General features: G+C 44.8%; 1 protein-coding gene across 1 annotated transcript in view; it reads right to left on the reverse strand.

Annotated features, from left to right (window-relative positions):
• Positions 1 to 19980, reverse strand: part of LOC138491165 (acetylcholine receptor subunit delta-like) — a 233938-nt gene extending 213958 nt beyond the window's left edge. The window contains exon 1 of the mRNA XM_069617540.1: positions 19846 to 19980. Coding sequence (XP_069473641.1) covers positions 19846 to 19897 — 52 coding nt within the window. The 5' untranslated portion in view covers positions 19898 to 19980. The remainder of the gene's footprint in view (positions 1 to 19845) is intronic.
• Positions 19981 to 23477: the final 3497 nt, after the last annotated feature.

Raw genomic sequence — 23477 nt, forward strand, 5'->3', positions numbered from 1 at the left:
TGTACGCATGGATTCACGGAAGGTTGACGCCATTCTCAACTGGCCTTCTCCAACCTCGATTAAAGGTGTTCAGAACATGCTCGGATTTGCGAACTTCTATCGCCGCTTCATTCCAGGGTTCTCACAGCTTGTTCATCCCATTACTTCTCTACTACGAAAGAACAAATGTTTCCAATGGTCAGAAGAAGCCGAGAAGGCGTTTCAAGACATAAAACAAAAATTCATCTCAGCCCCGATCTTGAAACATCCACGTCCAGACCTACCGTATGTGGTCGAAACTGACACTTCCAGTTCAGCAATGGAAGCGGTCCTATCGCAAAAAGATCCTGGGACAGGTCAGCTCCATCCAGTGGCCTTCTGGTCACGGAAATTCACAGCGCCAGAATTGAATTATGCCATTACAGACAAAGAACTCCTGGCCATCAAGGCGGCCTTCAAGGCTTGGCGGCATAACCTACTGGAAGCAAGACATACAATACCTGTAATCACTGACCACCGCAACCTACAATATTTAAAGGTGGCAAAGGCCCAATCATCTCGCCAACTCCGATGGGCATTATTTTTCGCCGAATTTGACTTCGTAATTACCTACCAACCTGGTTGTCGAAATGGCAAGGCAGACGCCCTATCCCGCATTGGGGTAGAAGAGGAATCCACCAACTAAGACCCAGTGTCCATCATTCCCGGAGAAAAGATATTAGGAGTGACGACGTCTCTAACCTTAGACGACATCCACGAAGAAATCACACATCTCATGGACACAGACACTATGAAAGACTGGTCTGCTAAAAGTGTTCATCATTCGGTCTCAAGCCATTTACCTTATTTTCAAGGACGTCTCTACCTACCCAGCAAGGAACTTCAGGAGAAGGTCATCTCGACTTACCACGAATCACTAGTTGAAGGCCATCCTGGGATTGCTAAGACTGAAGCCAAGATCAAGCGATACTATTGGTGGCCGACTTGGCGTAAGGACATAAAGCAATTTGTGTTATCCTGTGGAGTTTGCGCTCAAAACAAGGCCTCGAAGAAGAGGTCACCAGGTCAACTGCAACCACTGGATATTCCACCTACGCCTTGGCATACATTGTCTCTTGATTTCATAACTGACCTTCATCGTTGTGACGGGTTCAACACAATCCTGGTGGTGGTGGACTTGTTTTCAAAGATGGCTCATTTCATTACACTGAAGGGCCTACCCTCAGCCTCAACCCTAGATAAGGAATTTTTAGCACAGATAGTCTAATTACATGGGTTGCCTTCCATCCTAATTTCGGATCGCGGCAGCCAATTTATCTCTCGATTTTGGAAAAAGTGTTGCGAATTAGCGCAAATCGATGTAAGACTCTCTACTAGCCACCATCCCCAGACCGATGGTCAGACTGAGAGAACCAACCAGACTCTTGAACAATACCTCAGATATATGTTGCACCAATCAGAAAACAGTTGGAAAGACATCTTATGAATAACCAAATACGCCTACAACAACTCCCTGCACTCCAGCATCGGACAGACTCCCTTCTACACCATTTATGGACTGTCGTCACGCTTTGGAAATGCCAGCAGTGAAAAGCTTGCACACTACCATAATTCAAGCTTTTAAGCAAGCATCGGACCAGCTGAAACAAGCCAAGGAAGGATACAAGAAGTCAGCAGACGTCCATAGGAGTGAAGCTCCAAGGTATCAAGTTGGAGATGAAGTCTGGTTGGCATCCAAACACATACCCATGAAAGGAACCCGAACCTTCAATCCCAGATACGTAGGTCCATACAACATTAAGGCTATCATCAATCCGGTAGCCGTAAAGTTGGATTTACCTTCACACATCCTGGGTTTCATGTCTCACTTCTGAAACCAGTACAACCAGGAACCCGGATACTGAAACCACCAAAACCGATCTTGGTCGACGGAGAACCCGAATTTGAGATCAAGGATATCCTGGACTCGAAAATCGTCAAATCAAAACTATTTTATCTAATAGACTGGAAAGATTATGGACCACAAGAAACATCTTGGGAACCTAGTGAACACATTCATGCACCACGATTGTTAAAGAGGTTCCATCCTAGCCACCCGAACAAACCAGGACCAAGGGAAGACCCTGCTTTACGGGGGCGTTAGGGGGGGGAGTGCTATCATGGTGCGAGCTCCGAAATCCCTGGAGCTGTTGGGCCCATTCCAGTCCCCACCACCCAGAAGAGCTTGTCAGGCCCCAAGGAAGCGCCCCAGAGCCTCATGGACTCAGTCCTGGCGCTGTTGGTGCCAGGCTCATGAAATGGGCTGAACTCATGGAACTATTTAACCTGCCTAGTGAGGCTGGGCCTTGGTATAATCCAGGGAGGGGCAGAGGGACTATTTTTCTTGGGAAGACAGGGTGTGGCAAAGGGACTACTTTACCTGGAACTACTTACAAGGCTATGTAAGCCACACCCTGCATTTAGAACACGCTTTGCGTTATTCTGCACTCCTGCAGCGTAACACTCACCGTGTCTGCTCTGTCCTCAAGCTTCTACAGCCACGCCCGTCAGTGCGTCCATCCATCGGAGCCTGGAATAGAAAAAGAGAAGAACAGGTGTTACTTCAGCGACCAAACACTTACCTGCAATTCGGTCCATCGGTCGCATCTCCAGATGGTTTCCTGATCACCGCCCCTGTTGAAAGGACGTCCACGCAGGTGCCGCGATACTCACCCGGGATTCCGCGTTCCTCCTGGTTTCATTGGAGCGGTTCTTCCATTCTTCATCTAGGGACCGCGCCGCACCTGCAAAAGGGAACAGAAAAAGGAACAGCAGGTTAGCCGCGCACAATACTGAATGAACATTTATTCAGCCACTCAGCGCCTTTCATCCGCGCTATACTCACCTGGATGCAACCAGTCCATTCTTCATCTTGGGACCGTGCCACGCCTGCAAAAGAGAACAGGAAAAGAACAGCAGGTTAGTCGCGCTCAGTACTAAACGAACATTTATTCCTGTCACTCAGCGCCTTTCATCCGTTTTATACTCACCTGGGGGCAACTATTTAGCATCCTGGGAGAGTCGAATCTTCTACTTGATTTCTGCACCAAAACTGCATCTACAAGAGAAAACAAATACGTTTAAACATTGGGACAATAAGACTTTGAGCATCTATACCAAGCTGCTATTGAGGTAGATACTCACCCGATAATCCCAGCATTCCGAAATGTACAGTAACAGCACCCTGGAACAGTGAGGTAACTGCGCCCAGAAAAAGACTGTGCCTACCGCGCCCCTGCTGAAGGTTAAGCAGGACAGAGAGCCGGCCTCATCAAACTCAAAGGTGAGGAGGAGAGGAGTCGGGCATCAGGTGGTGGCAAGTAGTGGGACCAATCCAACCCACTCATAGCTAACATCTTGTTTCGCCATTGCAGGCTAACACCTCCTGGGGAGGTTAAAAGGGAGAGGATGCCAACATACCATCAAAACTGCGCCAGTACAGATATCGGTCATACGACTACGTGCTACGCCCCCGTGGAGACCAGGTGAGCGTGACAGATAGTAGATGTGGAGCATACAATGGTAGTAGATGTATACAATAATAGTAGATGTGGAGCATACAGTGTCAGTAGATGTGGAGTATACAGTGATAGTAGATATGGCACATACAGTGGTAGCAGATGTGGAGTATACAGTGGTAGTAGATGTCGAGTATACACTGTCGGTAGATGTGGAGTATACCGTGGTAGTAGATGTGGAGCATACAGTGTCAGTAGATGTGGAGCATACAGTCGTAGTAGATGTTGAGTACACAGTGGTAGTAGATGTGGATTATACAGTGGTAGTAGATGTTGAGTATACAATGGCAGTAGACGTGGAGTATACAATGGTAGTAGATGTGGAGTATACAGTGGTAGTAGATGTGGAGCATATAGTGGTAGTAGATGTGGAGCATATAGTGGTAGAGATGTGGAGAATACAGTGATAGTAGATGTGGAGCATACAGTGGTAGTAGTTGTGGAGCATACAGTGTCAATAGATGTGGAGTATACGGTGTCAGTAGATGTAGAGCATGCCGTGGTAGTAGATGTGGAACATACAGTGGTAGTAGATGCAGAGTATTCAGTGGTAATACTGGCACTTTAGGCTCTCTCTCATACATGACTTGTTATCTACATCCATGCTGTTACTCAAAGGACTCTTTAAGGCCTCTTGTACGGTTCTGGCTCTGATGCAGAGAGATGTGGAGTATACAGTGGTAGTAGATGTGGAGCATACAATGGAAGTAGATGTGGAGTATACAGTGGTAGTAAATATGGAGCATACAGTGGTAGTAGATGTGGAGTATACAGTGGTAGTAGATGTGGAACATACAGTGTCAGTAGATGTGGAGCAAACAATGGTAGTAGATGTGGAGCATACAGTAGTAGTAGATGTGGAGCATACAGTGGTGGTAGATGCAGAGTATACTGTGGTAGTAGATGTGGAGCATATAGTGGTAGAGATGTGGAGAATACAGTGATAGTCGATGTGGAGCATACAGTGCTAATAGATGTGGAGCATACAGTGTCAGTAGATGTGGAGTACACAGTGGTAGTAGATGTGGAGTATACAGTGATAATAGATGTGGAGAATACAGTGTCGTAGATGTGGAGTATACCTTGGTAGTAGATGTGGAGCATACAGTGGTAGTAGATGGGGAGTATACAGTATCAGCAGATGTGGAGAATACAGTGGTAGTAGATGTTAAACATACACTGGTAGTAGATGTGGAGCATACAGTGGTAGTAGATGTGGAGCATACAGTGGTAGTAGATGTGGTAGTAGATGTGGAGTATACACTGGTAGTAGATATCGAGTATACCATGGTAGTAGATGTGGAGCATACAGTGGTAGTAGATGTGGAGTATACAGTGGTGTCCAGTCATTTGGTCGACTACAAACTGGTCGACTGCAATTTGGTCGACGTCATTTGGTCGAAAACCAAATGGTCAAATTTTTTTTTTTTTATTTATATATGTGTTTTGTGGGTTTTCGTGTTAAAAAAAAAAAAAAGAAAGAAAAAAAAGGGGGTTGGGGGCGGACCCCCCCAAAAAAAAAAATAAAGGGGTAAAAAAAAAAAAAAAAAAATTCGACCATTTGGTTTTCGACCAAATTGATTCGACCAGTTGTCCAGTCGACCAATTGATTTCGACCAAATGACTGGCAACCGTATACAGTGTCAGTAGATGTGGAGTATACCGTGGTAGTGAATGTGGAGTATACAGTGGTAGTAGATGTGGAACATACAGTAGTAGTAGATGTGGAGCATACAGTGGTGGTAGATGCAGAGCATACAATGGTAGTAGATGTGGAGTATACACTGGTAGTAGATATCGAGTATACCATGGTAGTAGATGTGGAGCATACAGTGGTAGTAGATGTGGAGTATACAGTGTCAGTAGATGTGGAGTATACCGTGGTAGTGAATGTGGAGTATACAGTGGTAGTAGATGTGGAGTATACAGTGGTAATACTGGCACTCAAGGCTCTCTCGCATACATGACTTGTTATCTTCATCCATGCTGTGACTTAAAGGACTCTTTAAGCCCTCTTGTACTGTTCTGGCTGTGATGCAGATAGATGTACAGTATACAATGGTAGTAGATGTGTAGTATACAGTGGTAGTATATGCGGAGCATACAATGGTAGTAGATGTGGAGTATACAGTGGTAGTAGATATGGCGCATATGGTGGTAGTAGACGTGGAGTTTACAGTGGTAGTAAATGTGGGGCATACAGTGTCAGTAGATGTGGAGCAAACAATGATAGTAGATGTTGAGCACACAGTAGTAGTAGATGTGGAGCATACAGTGGCGGTAGATGCAGAGCATACAGTGGCGGTAGATGCAGAGCATACAGTGGTGGTAGATGTGGAGCATAAAGTGGTAGTAGATGTTGAGGATTAAGTGGTAGTAGATGTGGAGAATACAGTGTCAGTAGATGTGGAGCATACAGTGTCAGTAGATGTGGAGCATACAGTGGCAGTAGATGTGGAGCATACAGTGGTACTATATGTGGAGAATACAGTGCTAGTAGATGTGGAGCATACAGTGGTAGTAGATGTGGAGCATACAGCGGTACTATATGTGGAGAATACAGTGGTAGTAGGTGTGGAGCATACAGTGGTAGTAGATGTGGAGTATACAGTGGCAATACTGGCACTCAAGGCTCTCTGGCATACATGACTTTTTATCTACATCGATTCTGTGACTCAAAGGACTCTTTAAGGCCTCTTGTACTGTTCTGGCTCTGATGCAGATAGGTGTGGAGTATACAGTGGTAGTAGATGTGGAGTATACAGTGGTATTAGATGTGGAGTATACAAAGGTAGTATATGTGGAGTATACAGTGGTAGTAGATGTGGAGTATACAGTGTCAGTAGATGTGGAGTATACCAAGGTAGTAGATGTGGAGCATATAGTGGTAGTAGATGTGAAGTATACAGTGGTAATACTGGCACTCAAGGCTCTCTCGCATACATGACTTGTTATCTACATCCATGCTGTGAGTCAAAGGACTGTTTAAGGCCTCTTGTACTGTTCTGGCTCTGATGGCGATAGATGTGGAGTATACAGTGGTAGTAGATGTGGAGCATACCTTGGTAGTAGATGTGGAGTATACAGTGGGAGTAAATTAGTAGATGTCTAGTATACAGTGGTAGTAGATGTGGAGCATACACTGGTAGTAGATGTGGAGTATACAGCGGTAGGAAATGTGGAGCATACAGTGTCATTAGATGTAGTGTATACAGTGTCAGTAGATGTGGAGTATGCTGTGGTAGTAGATGTGTAGTATACAGTGGTAGTAAATGCAGAGTATACAATGGTAGTAGATGTATACAGTGGTAGCAGATGTGGAGCATACAGTGGTAGTAGATGTTGAGTATACAGTGGTAGTAGATGTGGAGCATACAGTGGTAGTAGATGTGGAGCATACAGTGGTAGTAGATGTGGAGCATACAGATGTGGAGGATACAGCAGTAGCAGATGTGGAGCATACAGAGGTAGTAGATGGTGAGCATAATGTTGTAGTAGATGTGGAGCATAGAGTGGCAGTAGATGTGGAGTATACAGTGGTAGTAGATGTGTAGAATACAGTGGTGGTAGACGTGGAGCATACAGAGGTAGTAGATGGTGAGCATAATGTTGTAGTAGATGTGGAGCATACAGTGGCAGTAGATGTGGAGGTTACAGTGGTAGTAGATGTGGAGCATACAGATGTGGAGGATACAGCAGTAGTAGATGTGGAGCATACAGTGGCAGTAGATGTGGGGTATACAGTGGTAGTAGATTTGGAGCATACAGTAGTAGATGTGGAGGATACAGCAGTAGTAGATGTGGAGCATACAGAGGTAGTAGATGGTGAGCATAATGTTGTAGTAGATGTGGAGCATAGAGTGGCAGTATATGTGGAGTATACAGTGGTAGTAGATGTGTAGCATACAGTGGTGGTAGACGTGGAGCATACAGAGGTAGTAGATGGTGAGCATAATGTTGTAGTAGATGTGGAGTATACAGTGGCAGTAGATGTGGAGTATACAGTGGTAGTAGATGTGGAGCATATAGTGGTAGAGATGTGTAGAATACAGTGATAGTAGATGTGGAGCATACAGTGGTAGTAGATGTGGAGCATACCGTATCAGTAGATGTGGAGTATACAGTGGTAATAGATGTGGAGTATACAGTGGTAGTAGATGTTGAGAATACAATGGTAGTAGATGTGGAGCATACAATGGTAGTAGATGTGGAGCATACAGTGATAGTAGATGTGGAGTATACAGCGTCGACAGATGTTGAGCATACACTGATAGATGTTGAACATACAATGGTAGTAGATGTGGAGCATACAGTAGTAGTAGATGTGGAGCATACAGTGGCAGTAGATGTAGAGCATACAGTGGTGGTAGATGTGGAGCATAAAGTGGGAGTAGATGTTGAGGATAAAGTGGTAGTAGATGTGGAGCATACAGTGGCAGTAGATGTGGAGTATACAGTGGGAGTAAATTAGTAGATGTCTAGTATACAGTGGTAGTAGATGTGGAGCATACACTGGTATTAGATGTGGAGCATACACTGCTAGTAGATGTGGAGTATACAGCGGTAGTAGATGTGGAGTATACAGTGGTAGTAGATGTGGAGTATACAGTGTCAGTAGATGTGGAGTATGCTGTGGTAGTAGATGTTGAGTATACAGTGGTAGTAGATGTGGATTATACAGTGGTAGTAGATGTTGAGTATACAATGGCAGTAGACGTGGAGTATACAGTGGTAGCAGATGTAGAGCATTCAATGGTAGTAGATGTGGAGCATACAGATGTGGCAGGATACAGCGGTAGTAGATGTGGAGCATACAGTGGTAGTAGATGTGGAGTATACAGTGGTAGTAGATGTGGATTATACCATGGTAGTAGAAGTATACAATGGTAGTAGATGTGGAGCTTACAGTGGTAGTAGATGGTGAGTATAAAGCTGTAGTAAATGTGGAGCATACAGTGGCAGTAGATGTGGAGTATACAGTGGTAGTGGATGTGGAGCATATAGTGGTAGAGATGTGTAGAATACAGTGATAGTAGATGTGGAGCATACAGTGGTAGTAGATGTGGAGCATACTGTGTCAGTAAATGTGGAGTATACAGTGGTAATAGATGTGGAGTATACAGTGGTAATAGATGTGGAGTATACAGTGGTATTAGATGTGGAGAATACAATGGTAGTAGATGTGGAGCATACAGTGGCAGTAGATGTGGAGCATACAGTGGTAGCAGATGTGGCATATACAGTGGCAGTAGATGTGGAGTATACAGTGGTAGTGGATGTGGAGCATATAGTGGTAGAGATGTGTAGAATACAGTGATAGTAGATGTGGAGCATACAGTGGTAGTAGATGTGGAGCATACAATGGTAGTAGAGATGGAGTATACAGTGGTAATAGATGTGGAGTATACAGTGGCAGTAGATGTGGAGCATACAGTGGTAGTAGATGTGGAGCATAGAGTGGTAGTAGATGTGGAGCATACAGTTGTAGTAGATGTGGATCATATAGTAGTAGTAGATGCAGAGCATACAATGGTAGTAGATGTGGAGTATACAGTGGTAGTAGATGTTGAGTATACCGCGGTAGTAGATGTGGAGCATACGGTGGTAGCAGATGTGGAGCATACAGTGGTAGCAGATATGGCGTATACAGTGGTAGTAGATGTCGAATATACAGTGTCAGTAGATGTGGAGTATACAATGTCAGTAGATGTGGAGTATAACGTGAAAGTAAATGTGGAGTATGCAGTGGTAGTAGATGTGGAGTATACAGTGGTAATACTGGCACTCAAGGCTCTCTCGCATACATGACTTGTTATCTACAGCCATGCTGTGACTCAAAGGACTCTTTAAGGCCTCTTGTACTGTTCTGGGTCTGATACAGATGGATGTGGAGGATACAGTGGTAGTAGATGTGGAGTCTACTATGGTAGTAGATGTGGAGCATACAATGGTAGTAGATTTGGAGTATACAGTGGTAGTAGATGTCGAGTATACAGTGTCAGTAGATGTGGAGTATACAGTGTCAGTAGATGTGGAGTATACCATGGAAGTAGATGTGGAGCATACAGTAGTAGTAGATGTGGATTATACAGTGGTAGTAGATGTGAACTATACACTGGTAATACTGGCACTTAAGGCTCTCTTGCATACGTGACTTGTTATCTACATCCATGCTGTGACTCAAAGGACTCTTTAAGGCCTCTTGCACCTTTCTGGCTCTGAGGCAGAGAGATGTGGAGTATACAGTGGTAGTAGATGTGGAGAATACAGTGCTAGTAGATGCAGAGTATACAGTGGTAGATGTGGAGTATTCAATGGTAGTAAATGTATACAGTGGTAGCAGATGTGGAGCATACAGTCGTAGTAGATGTTGAGTATACAGTGGTAGTAGATGTGGATTATACAGTGGTAGTAGATGTTGAGTATACAATGGCAGTAGTCATGGAGTATACAGTGGTAGTAGATGTGGAGCATGCAGTGGTAGTAGATGTGGAGCAAAGAGATGTGGAGGATACGGCGGTAGTAGATGTGGAGCATACAGCTGTAGTGGATGTGGAGTATACAGTGGTAGTAGATGTGGCGTATACAATGGTAGTAGATGTGGAGCATATAGTGATAGTAGATGTGGAGTATACAGTGATAATACTGGCACTCAAGGCTCTCTCGCATACATGACTTGTTATCTACATCCATGCTTTGACTCAAAGGACTGTTTAAGGCCTCTTGTACTGTTCTGGCTCTGATGCCGATAGATGTGGAGTACACAGTGGTAGTAGATGTGGAGCATACAATGGCAGTAGATGTGGAGTATACAGTGGTAGTAGATGTCGAGTATACCATGGTAGTAGATGTGGAGCATACAGTGGTAGCAGATGTGGAGTATACAGTGGGAGTAAATTAGTAGATGTCTAGTATACAGTGGTAGTAGATGTGGAGCATACACTGGTAGTAGATGTGGAGTATACAGTGGTAGTAGATGTGGAGTATAAAGTGTCAGTAGATGTGGAGTATACAGTGTCAGTAGATGTGGAGTATGCTGTGGTAGTAGATGTGGACTATACAGTGGTAGTAGATGTGGAGTATACAATGGTAGTAGATGAATACAGTGGTAGCAGATGTGGAGCATACAGTCGTAGTAGATGTTGAGTACACAGTGGTAGTAGATGTGGATTATACAGTGGTAGTAGATGTTGAGTATACAATGGCAGTAGACGTGGAGTATACAGTGGTAGTAGATGTGGAGCATACAGTGGTAGTAGATGTGGAGCATACAAATGTGGAGGATACAGCAGTAGTAGATGTGGAGCATACAGCGGTAGTAGATGTGGAGTATACAGTGGTAGTAGATGTGGAGTATACAATGGTAGTTGAAGTATACAATGGTAGTAGATGTGGAGCTTACAGGGGTAGTAGATGGTCAGCATAAAGTTGTAGTAGATGTGGAGCATACAGTGGCAGTAGATGTGGAGTATACAGTGGTAGTGGATGTGGAGCATATAGTAGTAGAGATGTGTAGAATACAGTGATAGTAGATGTGGAGCATACAGTGGTAGTAGATGTGGAGCATACCGTGTTAGTAGAGGTGGAGTATACAGTGGTAATAGATGTGGAGCATACAATGGTAGTAGAGGTGGAGTATACAGTGGTAATAGATGTGGAGTATACAGTGGCAGTAGATGTGGAGCATACAGTGGTAGTAGATGTGAAGCATACAGTGGTAGTAGATGTGGAGCATACAGTGGTAGTAGATGTGGATCATACAGTGTCAGTAGATGTGGAGCATAAAATGGTAGTAGATGTGGAGCATACAATGGTAGTAGATGTGGAGTATACAATGGTAGTAGATGTTGAGTATACCGTGGTAGTAGATGTGGAGCATACCGTGGTAGCAGTTGTGGAGCATACAGTGGTAGCAGATGTGGCGTATACAGTGGTAGTAGATGTTGAATATACAGTGTCAGTAGATGTGGAGTATACAATGTCAGTAGATGTGGAGTATAACGTGGAAATAGATGTGGAGTATGCAGTGGTAGTAGATGTGGAGTATTCAGTGGTAATACTGGCACTCAAGGCTCTCTCGCATACATGACTTGTTATCTACATCCATGCTGTGACTCAAAGGACGCTTTAGGGCCTCTTGTACTGTTCTGGGTCTGATACAGATAGGTGTGGAGAATACAGTGGTAGTAGATGTGGAGTCTACTATGGTAGTAGATGTGGAGCATACAATGGTAGTAGATTTGGAGTATACAGTGGTAGTAGATGTCGAGTATACAGTGTCAATAGATGTGGAGTATACAGTGTCAGTAGATGTGGAGTATACCATGGTAGTAGATGTGGAGCATACAGTAGTAGTAGATGTGGATTATACAGTGGTAGTAGATGTGAAATATACACTGGTAATACTGGCACTCAAGGCTCTCTTGCATACGTGACTTGTTGTCTACATCCATGCTGTGACTCAAAGGACTCTTTAAGGCCTCTTGCACCTTTCTGGCTCTGAGGCAGAGAGATGTGGAGTATACAGTGGTAGTAGATGTGGAGCATACAGTGGTAGCAGATGTGGAGTATACAGTGGGAGTAAATTAGTGGATGTCTAGTATACAGTGGTAGTAGATGTGGAGCATACACTGGTAGTAGATGTGGAGTATACAGTGGTAGTAGATGTGGAGTATAAAGTGTCAGTAGATGTGGAGTATACAGTGTCAGTAGATGTGGAGTATGCTGTGGTAGTAGATGTGGACTATACAGTGGTAGTAGATGTGGAGTATACAATGGTAGTAGATGAATACAGTGGTAGCAGATGTGGAGCATACAGTCGTAGTAGATGTTGAGTACACAGTGGTAGTAGATGTGGATTATACAGTGGTAGTAGATGTTGAGTATACAATGGCAGTAGATGTGGAGTATACCGTGGTAGTAGATTTGGAGCATACACTGGTAGTAGATGTGGAGTATACAGTGGTAATACTGGCACTCAAGGCTCTCTCGCATATATGACTTGTTATCTACATCCATGCTGTGACTCAAAGGACTGTTTAAGGCCTCTTGTACTGTTCTGGCTCTGATGCCGGTAGATGTGGAGTATGCAGTGGTAGTAGATGTGGAGTATACAGTGGTAGTAGATGTGGAGCATACAATGGTAGTAGATGTGGAGTATACAGTAGTAGTAGATCTCGAGTATACCGTGGTAGTAGATGTGGAGCATACAGTGGTCATAGATGTGGAGTATACAGTGGGAGTAGATTGGTAGATGTGGAGTATACAGTGGTAGTAGATGTGGAGCATACAATGGTAGTAGATGTGGAGTATACAGTGGTAGTAGATGTGGAGTATACAGTGTCAGTAGATGTGGAGTATACCGTGGTAGTAGATGTGGAGTATACAGTGGTAGTAGATGTGGAGTATACAGTGGTAATACTGTCACTCAAGGCTCTCTCGCATACATGACTTGTTATCTGCATCCATGCTGTGACTCACATGACTCTTTAAGGCCTCTTGTATTGTTCTTGGTCTGATACAGATAGATGTGGAGAAAACGGTGGTAGTAGATGTGGAGTCTGCTATGGTAGTAGATGTGAAGCATACAATGGTAGTAGATTTGGAGTGTACAGTGGTAGTAGATGTGGATTATACAGTGGTAGTAGATGTTGAGTATACAATGGCAGTAGATGTGGAGTATACCGTGGTAGTAGATTTGGAGCATACACTGGTAGTAGATGTGGAGTATACAGTGGTAATACTGGCACTCAAGGCTCTCTCGCATATATGACTTGTTATCTACATCCATGCTGTGACTCAAAGGACTGTTTAAGGCCTCTTGTACTGTTCTGGCTCTGATGCCGGTAGATGTGGAGTATGCAGTGGTAGTAGATGTGGAGTATACAGTGGTAGTAGATGTGGAGCATACAATGGTAGTAGATGTGGAGTATACAGTAGTAGTAGATCTCGAGTATACCGTGGTAGTAGATGTGGAGCATACAGTGGTCATAGATGTGGAGTATACAGTGGGAGTAGATTGGTAGATGTGGAGTATACAGTGGTAGTAGATGTGGAGCATACAATGGTAGTAGATGTGGAGTATACAGTGGTAGTAGATGTGGAGTATACAATGTCAGTAGATGTGGAGTATACCGTGGTAGTAGATGTGGAGTATACAGTGGTCGTAGATGTGGAGTATACAGTGGTAAAACTGTCACTCAAGGCTCTCTCGCATACATGACTTGTTATCTGCATCCATGCTGTGACTCACATGACTCTTTAAGGCCTCTTGTATTGTTCTTGGTCTGATACAGATAGATGTGGAGAATACAGTGGTAGTAGATGTGGAGTCTGCTATGGTAGTAGATGTGAAGCATACAATGGTAGTAGATTTGGAGTATACAGTGGTAGTAGATGTCGAGTATACAGTGTCAGTAGATGTGGAGTATACAGTGTCAGTAGATGCGGAGTATACCGTGGTAGTAGATGTGGAGCATACAGTAGTAGTAGATGTGGATTATATAGTGGTAGATGTGAACTATACACTGGTAGTACTGGCACTCAAGGCTCTCTCGCATACGTGACTTGTTATCTACATCCGTGCTGTGACTCAAAGGACTCTTTAAGGCTTCTTGCACTGTTCTGGCTCTGAGGCAGAGAGATGTGGAGTATACCGTGGTAGTAGATGTGGAGCATACAGTGTCAGTAGATGTGGAGCATACAGTGGTAGTAGATGTCGAGTATACACTGTCGGTAGATGTGGAGTATACCGTGGTAGTAGATGTGGAGCATACAGTGGTAGTAGATGTGGAGCATACAGTGGTAGTAGATGTGGAGTATACCGTGGTAGTAGATGTGGAGCATACAGAGGTGGTAGATGTGGAGCATAAAGTGGAAGTAGATGTTGAGGATAAAGTGGTAGTAGATGTGAAGCATACAGTGTCAGTCGATGTGGAGCATATAGTGATAGTAGATGTGGAGTATACAGTGGTAATACTGGCACTCAAGGCTCTCTCGCATACATGCCTTGTTATCTACATCCATGCTGTGACTCAAAGGACTCTTTAAAGCCTATTATACTGTTCTGGCTCTGATGCAGATTTGAGCCTTGCCAGGCATGCACTGGTGTTCTGTGTATGTTGCAGTATTTGTATGCCTGCCGACGGCATATGACGATTGATTGTGTGATATGTGCTATGTTTTGAGATTTTGTAAAGTGCTTTTTTCACCTGTAGTCATGATGTCATTACCAAGTAGGGAAATAATCATGTAGAATGCAGGGGGCGGATTTCAGTTCTCAAATAATCCTATCTTTAATTTTTTACTTTTAAATGTCAATGAGTTACACTTGAGAGATAAATACGGTGGTAATGCATTAAATCTCAAGGCAACCTCATTAAAAGAGAAACCCGCCCCACTCTTCACTTTCTGAAACATGTAGATTGCTATCTTCTTTGTCTCTTTGGGTGAAAAGGTGGGAATCGATCAGAGAGGGCTGTTGGGGTCTTTTTCAATAGATGATCTGAAACTTAAACAGCACCCCCCTTTCTAACCAGTTGTATCTCTTTAACTACAAAGAAAGCATAGCTGCAGAATTTAGGACCCTCTGCAGTCAGGATATTTGTCTTTCATGGAGGGCCAAAATAGTCTGTTCCCTTAATCAAAGTGGGAAGAAACTAATGTTTTTATGGCCGCAAGTAATTCTCCTCCTTTTCTCACCCGGATTAATCCTTCTGGCCCTGTCCCGTCTTTGATGGATTTGTCTTTTGTGTATGTGTTTCGGTCCCAATGCCTGCAGGCTTTCGACGCAGTACAAATAAATGAATAAAACTTATGTGGGAATTATAGAAAATTGAGTCAATATTTCAAAATTATGGAATTGAAAAAAAAACATGGTTCTACCACCCAAGAAATGTGCGATATCATGGAGAAATTGGAGCCCTTGAGTATCCCTAAATTCTTCTGATCGAGAGGGCGATGGATATCAACCAGAGGATTCTGGCCAGAACATTTCATTCAAGGAAATCTCATGAACATTTATAACATCAGGACATCTGTTTAGCTGGGTTTGGTTTTTAGGGAGCGCTTATCCATCCAGTCTTAAATATTCTCCAGGCAGTCCTTACATTTCTGTGAAGTTAAGAGGCAGGTACCTTTCAAGAATACCAGCATATGGGTATCACCTACATAGTTCAAAAAGCAGAAACCACTTTTTGAATCATGGCTGCCAGGGCCTTTAGGCGCACATAAAATGTTATATTCCTTGTACAACTCCAGCTGGGACACACCTTAATTCCTTTTACCAACTCTGATACTGCATTTTTCTCCGAGGGCCCCCTCTCATGTGTTGAGACTGGGCTACAACTTAACAAGCGTGCCAAGCAAGGCCGCAGAGCTGTGGAATGCATGTTACGTCTCAGGCTGCTCAGCTGGCTCATGGCCCCCTCCTGAGAGGTACGCAGCTGACGACACTGCTGCAACTTGATCGGATCCCCAAGGCCAGAGGCTGCCTCACAGATATGACAGGGAAAGCATTTTGCAACTGCGGCTGCACTCCTTCCCCCTTTTCTCAGGAATGGACCTCTTTGTTATTCTACGTGCATTAGGTACGGGGATGGAGCAGTGAGCAGCCCTCCCATGTGTGGTCTGTTTGCATTACATGCCATTTCGCTCTACTTCTGGACTCCTGTGTATTATTTGTGTCCGAGTGCCCGAGGGGTCGTGTGGGAGCAGGACGAGCCTGTAACAGTCCCCCTCATATTGGATGGACCAACACGGATCGGCCAAAAGCTCTCCATTATTATGAAGGACACTCATATCCTGCTACTGTAAACTGACAGTGCTTATATAGTAGGTGTATAGTCTTTCTCCTCAGTGTTTTTCAGGGAAGGGCAACAGTGGTGGTGGATGACATAAGAGAAGCATGAGACTGGGAGTCTAGAATTTACAGACTTACGCCGTTTTACTCTACCTCTGAAGAAAGCAGCCGAACTACATCCAATGCGATGGTACGTATTCCGTACACCACGTCTGTGGACACAGACCACAGGCACGGCCACTCATCCATGCGCCCTAGAATGCAGCTACGGCTATGCTATTCCAGCCTAGCAGCACACATAGCCATCCACAATGAAACCCCTAACGTACCTCAACACCTCAGCCATTAGTATACAGCAACAACCAACGAAAATACATTTGGTTTAGCTGGGCACACATCGAATCTTCAGCACTAGGACCCTATACTAAAACACCAACAACACCGACCCACGTGCTTGACCTCCAGGCTGCTTACTGGAGCCTTGCCAGCCCACCTAAGCCCGAACCTGGACAAAATACACATATGCATCTAATTCAAACTCTTAGATTCTCCTGCACATGGACTACGGTCACCGAGGACGTTCCAACCACAAAGTGCATTGAGGCCATACCAATGGGGAATGGGCGCTATATAAATGACAAATACAATACAATACAAAACAATACCGGATAGCAAAGTTTTGGCCTCAAGATTTTGCTAAAGTGACACCATATATGCTAAAACAAACCATTGTAAACCGAGGATAGCACAGGGGCGATGCGCTGGTCTTGGAAGCAAGACCATGCAGAGCAACAGAGGTTCAAATCCAGGATCCGCGCTTAGAAACCAAACTCAGGTACGATATAAGGCCCATTATTAAAAAAAAAAACAATGAAAATAATTCACGTAAAGTGTACCTAACACTCAGGCATTGAGGAAACCAGGGTAAAACAAAACTTACTGGATCCCCCCACCCCCTCCACAGAAGTGTGGCATACACAAAGTGCCAAAATGCACAGTGTCAAATTCAGTGGAATATATAGGTATCAAGTGCATTCTATACTTCAGCTTTGACAGTCAAGGAAATAGTCCCATTGGGTTGAGTCATGTGCTCAGTATCACAGATTGGCCAGAGAGGATGCCAGGGTTTTGTGGCCAGATTTTCATGTTGCGCAGTTTGGAGTTTTTAGGTTTCAGACTATTTATCATCCCATTGCATCTTTAGTTGTGCACCAATGGGGGTGGGAGCCAGTATCAAGGTTCAAGCTTTCGTACAGCTGGGAGTGGCCTCACAGGAGAGAGAGTGCAGTAGGGTGTACCCTGGCCTTCAAAAACATCCCTTTTCAGTCCAGTCCATCCCCGAAGCCCGAATGAATCAATATGGGGACAAATCACTAACCCAACGAAAGCGCGGCTTATTTACACTATTAAATGCGCAGAAACATGGATCTTGCGATATCTCATGCAAGGATTAAGGCGTCCAAGTCTTGGCTCTTTTGCAAATGCCACCCTGTATGCCACCCTGTATGCCACCCTGTATGCCACCCTGTATGCTTGGGTATTATGATTATTATTAATAATAATATTATGGCATTTATTGAGCACGGACCTAGCTTCGAGAAGCAACGGAGCGCTTTATAGAGGTATACAACAGTACAGATGCACAATGGAGCGCTTTATAGAGGTCTACAACAGTACAGATGCACAATGGAGCGCTTTATAGAGGTATACAACAGTACAGATGCACAATGGAGCGCTTTATAGAGGTCTACAACAGTACAGATGCATAACAGCGCGTTATAGAGGTGTACAACAGTACAGGTGCATAACGGAGCGCTTTAAATAGGTCTGCAACAGTACAAATGCATAACAGAGTGCTCAGCAGAGGTATACCACGGTACAGATGCATAACAGAGCACTTTACAGAGTTATACAACAGTACAGATGCACATCGGAGCGTTTTACAAAGGTGTACAATAGCACATATGCATAACAGAGCGCTTTACAGAGGTGTACAACAGTACAGATGCATAACAGTGCTTTTCAGAGATAACAACAGAACAGATATACAGCGGTTGTGGGATACAGAGGGGCGCAGACAAGGGGTACAGGAGTACCGTGTTTCGGGGGAGGAGAGGGACGGGCAGCGCCTAGCCAGTCAGGTGGTGCGGGTGGCGATGCAATGGCCTAGGTGTTGAGGAGAAGAGACTCACTGAAGAGGTGGGTCTTGAGTTCTTTTCTGAATTGCAGAAGCGTGGGGGCAAGTCTGATGCTGACGGGGAGGAGGTTCCATAGTCTTGGGGCGTAGGCAGAGAAGGCTTGTTATCTTTTTCTTATTACAATTGAGGACTAAGTGTACCAGAATGCTAAGGGGTGGCGGTCTAAAAAGCAGGACTGGTTGAGCAACTCGCCCTTCACCCGGGCCCACCTCAGATGTCTGTAAACAGCCATCTTGGTTACACTTGTGTGAAAAGGACACTTGTTCTTAGGCATTGTTGAATGCAGGTATGCCACGTGCTATTTATTATACATGATCTGAATACCTGCAAAGACAGCATGCCTTCAACGAGAAGATACACTACTCACGGCCAAACCGCAGCATAGCATGCACTCAATAATAGACCGCATGGCTTTAATTAGAGGAGCCGCTACTCACAGCCCAGCTTCAACTAATGCGCTGCAGGGGAGTTGCTAGGTCTGGAAAAGACCCGGGGCTAAGCTGCTGTCGGAACTGTTGGGACTGGGGGCTAGCTAGTCTTTTGGCTGTAGCTCCTGAGATTCTATCCGGGGCTACAACCAAAAGATCAGGGGCTATAGCCCTCTTAGCCCCCCCCTAGCAACGCCCCTGATGCGCAGTAAAAGAAGGTCAGTTTAAGAACACGCCCTAGAATAAGGCACCCAAAGGAAGGGGTGGGAGGGCAAGAAGGCAAGCGCATGTGTGAAGGGATCAACGGCTCCCTCTACCTCCCCCACAGCCCCTCACCCCCCCCCCGCCCCCACGCCCCCACGCCCCCACGCCCCCATACACACATTATAGTAAACAACCGGTTGCTTCGCATTTCATTGAATCTGTTATTGCACGCAGCTACGTTTAGGAATCAGCAGCGTGCCAAGTCACGTGGAAAATCCGCTTTTATTAATTACAGGCGGTAACTGCCACATCGCCTTCGAGGGACTACCTCAGGTCCCAGAAAAAAAGACAGCCTCAAAAGCCGACATGGAGTGGGTGACAAATGCAACTGCTCGCCGCTGTTCAGATGGGTATCATTTAGGCTGCGTTTGAGGTGCGTTCTGCCCAAAGTGCGCCAAACCCGTGGGCACAGCATAAAACGTGGTGGTGAGGGCACGCATGCTGGCAGCCGGAACACATTAAAGTTGCACTAGACCTCTTGGACGTGAAAGAGAGGCACGCGAGCTGCGCCAACCCAGGGGACCGCCCGCACCATAGAGGTGACATTTCCAGGGCCCGAGACAGCTCCCAAACACCCCCCACCCCGCCACACACCTCCCACAGCAAGTAAACAGCCGTACCTGTGAGAGCGCAGGCGGAGAACAGGGCCAGGTACACAAGGGTCCTCCACATCTTGACCGTGGCTAGTTGACACTGCTCTCCCACCGGTGGCAGCGCGGCCTGGGCAGTGAGCCCGACCTTTCACCGCTATGTTTTCCATTTTCGACGCCAGATCGGATCACGGGATCGGAATGCGCATGGACATGCCGGGTGCCAGGGACCGTCGGAGGAAGTGAAAATAGACCAGCTCGCGCCTCACACTGAGTGGTAGGGGTCTGGGATCGTGTGTTGGAGGCACGCCTTTAATCTGTGCTTCATTCATGGACAGGGAGTCCAGAGCATTGGCCGCCACGGAGTAACACTCTCAACAGGTTGACTCACTGTGCAACTCAGTGCCTCATTTGTAAGAAAATAAGTGCCAGGGCCCCAATATTTTCTAGCACAGAAGACACAGAGCCCCTGATTCATGGAATTATTTGCACGTAAAATGCAGATTTGCGCCATTCTGCCTTCAAACAGGGATTTTCGGGCAGAATGGCGCGCAAATCTGCATTTTAAGCGCAGATAATTCCATGAATCAGGCTGAGAGACTTGTGCAGTCGCACTTGGAGCATTCCAAGTGCCAGATGCAATTACCAATAAACGAACTCAGACCCAAATAACCAGACAGACTCAAAGAATATGGCAAAATACTATTTTATTATCAGCGCAAATAAAGTAGGGAAAACTGTTGAACAAACAGATTGTAGCTCTCTCACGCTCATCTACATTCTGATTACACAAAGGCTTTATACCTCGATGTATGTCAGCTATGACATCACCCAACCTATCGAAAGGAGGGATTGGTTAAGGGAACATCTATACCTATACCCTATACTTTAGTTAGGTGTTAGTAACACAATTGGCTGCTCCCTATCAGGTAGGCAAGCCTTGAACTACCTCCTAATACATGGAATACAGATGAATAGAATAATAACAGCAACGGATTGGCTTCTGCAACAATATATGGTACACTGCTACATAGGCCCTCATGATTGGTTGGCATTCTCTCCCACCCTTGGACATTCGGCTCAGCAACACGTAAGCAAAATGAAACCCATGTGCGGCGAGCAACGTCAGACCACTGCCCACTTGCTCAATTAGCCTACCATCTCTCATCAGTTACGCCCTACGCCGAGGCTTCTTCTCTGTAGTTGACATTGCTTACTGTTCTCTTCCTTGGGACTTTTAAGGGAGTGTTAGTACATCACAATCTTCAGTTGGAGCTTAATGAATAGGCCTTGTTTTCGAGTCTTGCACCATGTGCGAGGAGACCACGATTTTGTCAATTTTGACCATTTATTTAGTGCTATTTAATTTAATTAAGCTGGGTGCTATTACTCCTTTGGGCCTCTAGAGACTTTTCTAGAGACTTTTCTCTGTCTTGCATATGCTTTCTACATCATCAATTGTTCAATACTTGGCACTTGCAAATGTTTTCTCCTTCACTTTACTCTAAGAGAAATATGTCAGGTGCATGAAGCTTATCCTCTTTGACTCCCCTTGTGCCGTGCAGTTGCCTCTTGATGTGGCATCCTTGATCCCAATCCAAACAGATATTCATTGTTCTTCGCACAAGGCTGTTTTTCCAGCACCTGTCAGCTCTGCAGTTCTGGTCTCTTTCTTCAAGGCTTCTTGCTTGTTATTTATACACAGTCGATGTCCATCTTTTCATCATGGCCGCTTCACTGGCATTACATTTTCTCCTGCAGCAAGCTTCTATATGCCTGATCTATCTTGCGTTTCTGTGTATTTACATTTGCTGATTCTCTCCTTACTTATCTTCTTAATGTATATGATTTCTTTGCATTTGCATATATGTTTCTCTTGTTGCTTCAGTTACATCTTCTTTAAATATTCGCATATCGTTTCAGTCCGTCCTCATGTCTTCACTTCAGGAAATCACTTTACTCAGCGTCAGTGAGAGGGTACATTCAATACGGTTGTCTGAGTGCATAACATCTCTCATATCTTCGATGTAGTATTGGGACAATACCTGGTGTCACACACAGAGCTCTCTTGCTGTTCTTCCAGTATGACAGAGGTGTGGGGACGGGCGCTAGAGATGACATGTACATCTGCCTCTAAATTCCCCCCTCTGGTTGAGTCCTCAACCAGAGGGGGGAATCTTTTTCACCTTTTCTTCACACTTTGATTTCTTTGGAATCCATATCTTTGTCACCCCCCTCAGGTCACCTGCACCTGGAATGCTCATCCACACTCTAGGTCCTATGGCAAGACTCCTCAATTGGTTGACAGAATACCCAAAGTTCTACATAGTTGTGATCATTAGGGTAAAAAATGTCATTCCTGCAGGTGGCAGAGGACTTCTTTTCCGGTGCTCACGGGTCGTACTTTCAGTCTGGATGGCTCGCCAGTCTCAGCATTCACATTGACCATTATCTTCATCCCAATAGCTTTCTTTACTGTCTTCTTGCATTGTCCTATGATTATTCTTACAAGACAGAATCCTAGCAGTACTAACACTGTTATTGCTCCAAGCAATTTGAAAGCATTCACCAACCAGGTTGGAACCCACAAAAACAGGGACGAAAACCAGTCATTCTCTTCAGTCTCGTCTACTTCTTCCTCCATCTTTGTATGCATGGTCGACAGCATAGTTATTGCCTCTGTCAGGCTTCCACTTTCTCCATCATGTGCAGGAGTGTATGTGCAACAGGAAAGCCCAATAGTGGAGCACATGCCACCTTCCAGTGCGGTAATCAAATGCAACACAAACCTGTTATGAAGGGTCATGAGTCTGAGAGCCCACAATTCTTCTTGAATTGCATTAAATCCTTTTATTGTCATGCTTATTGTTTGTGACAGTTCTTAGCTGGTTATTTGTCACCACTTGGCGTTCACTGCAGTCTGAATTCCTGGCATGAATATTTCTGTAAATATCAATGCTGTTTTACTGGCTAGTTTATGCTCAGCTCGAATGTCATCATAGGCTGCTATTGATGTTGCGCTGAAGTAGCTCCCTCTCTTCAGCCTAAGGGGGGTAAGCAACCTTTTCTTTCTCTGGTGTGCATCTATCTTCAGAAAGTCTTCAATATGGAGATCACTTTGGGGAATCACCAGTGCAGGAACATGTATGACCACCAAAGAGCAGATTCCTCCCCAATTTCTAGGCAGCTGCATATAATCTCTGGATCCACAGGCACAATAATGATCCATCACCACAGCAGCTCATCCATTAATTCCTGGTAAATCAATTATGTGTTTGCATTCCCTGTTTTCTCCAACTTTAGTCAAACACTTGTTCCTGAAGCACAATGTGGCATTCTTCATTGGCAGTATGGGTACAGGTCTTGCTGCATTTTTGACCCATGTTAATAACTTTGCATACTTGGCCCATGACTTCAGACATTCATCATTCACCTTTTGCACCATCTGCACTGGTGCTGTCATTAATAAGTGTGCACCACAGGCTAGCATTCCGTCTTCCCATCCTGTGCTGGTTGCTACTCATCTGTATACTAACAGCTGAGGTATTTCCCAGCATCCTGGTAATCCTGGCATTTCCCATGTATCTTCACAACCCAGTCTCTTTCTTTTTGACAATCCATATCTGGTCGCCAGTCATACCACTGAGGGAATACATGAGCAT

Source organism: Ambystoma mexicanum, chromosome 10, assembly GCF_040938575.1.
Source record: "Ambystoma mexicanum isolate Mex_15411 chromosome 10, UKY_AmexF1_1, whole genome shotgun sequence".
NCBI classification, from domain to species: domain Eukaryota; kingdom Metazoa; phylum Chordata; class Amphibia; order Caudata; family Ambystomatidae; genus Ambystoma; species Ambystoma mexicanum.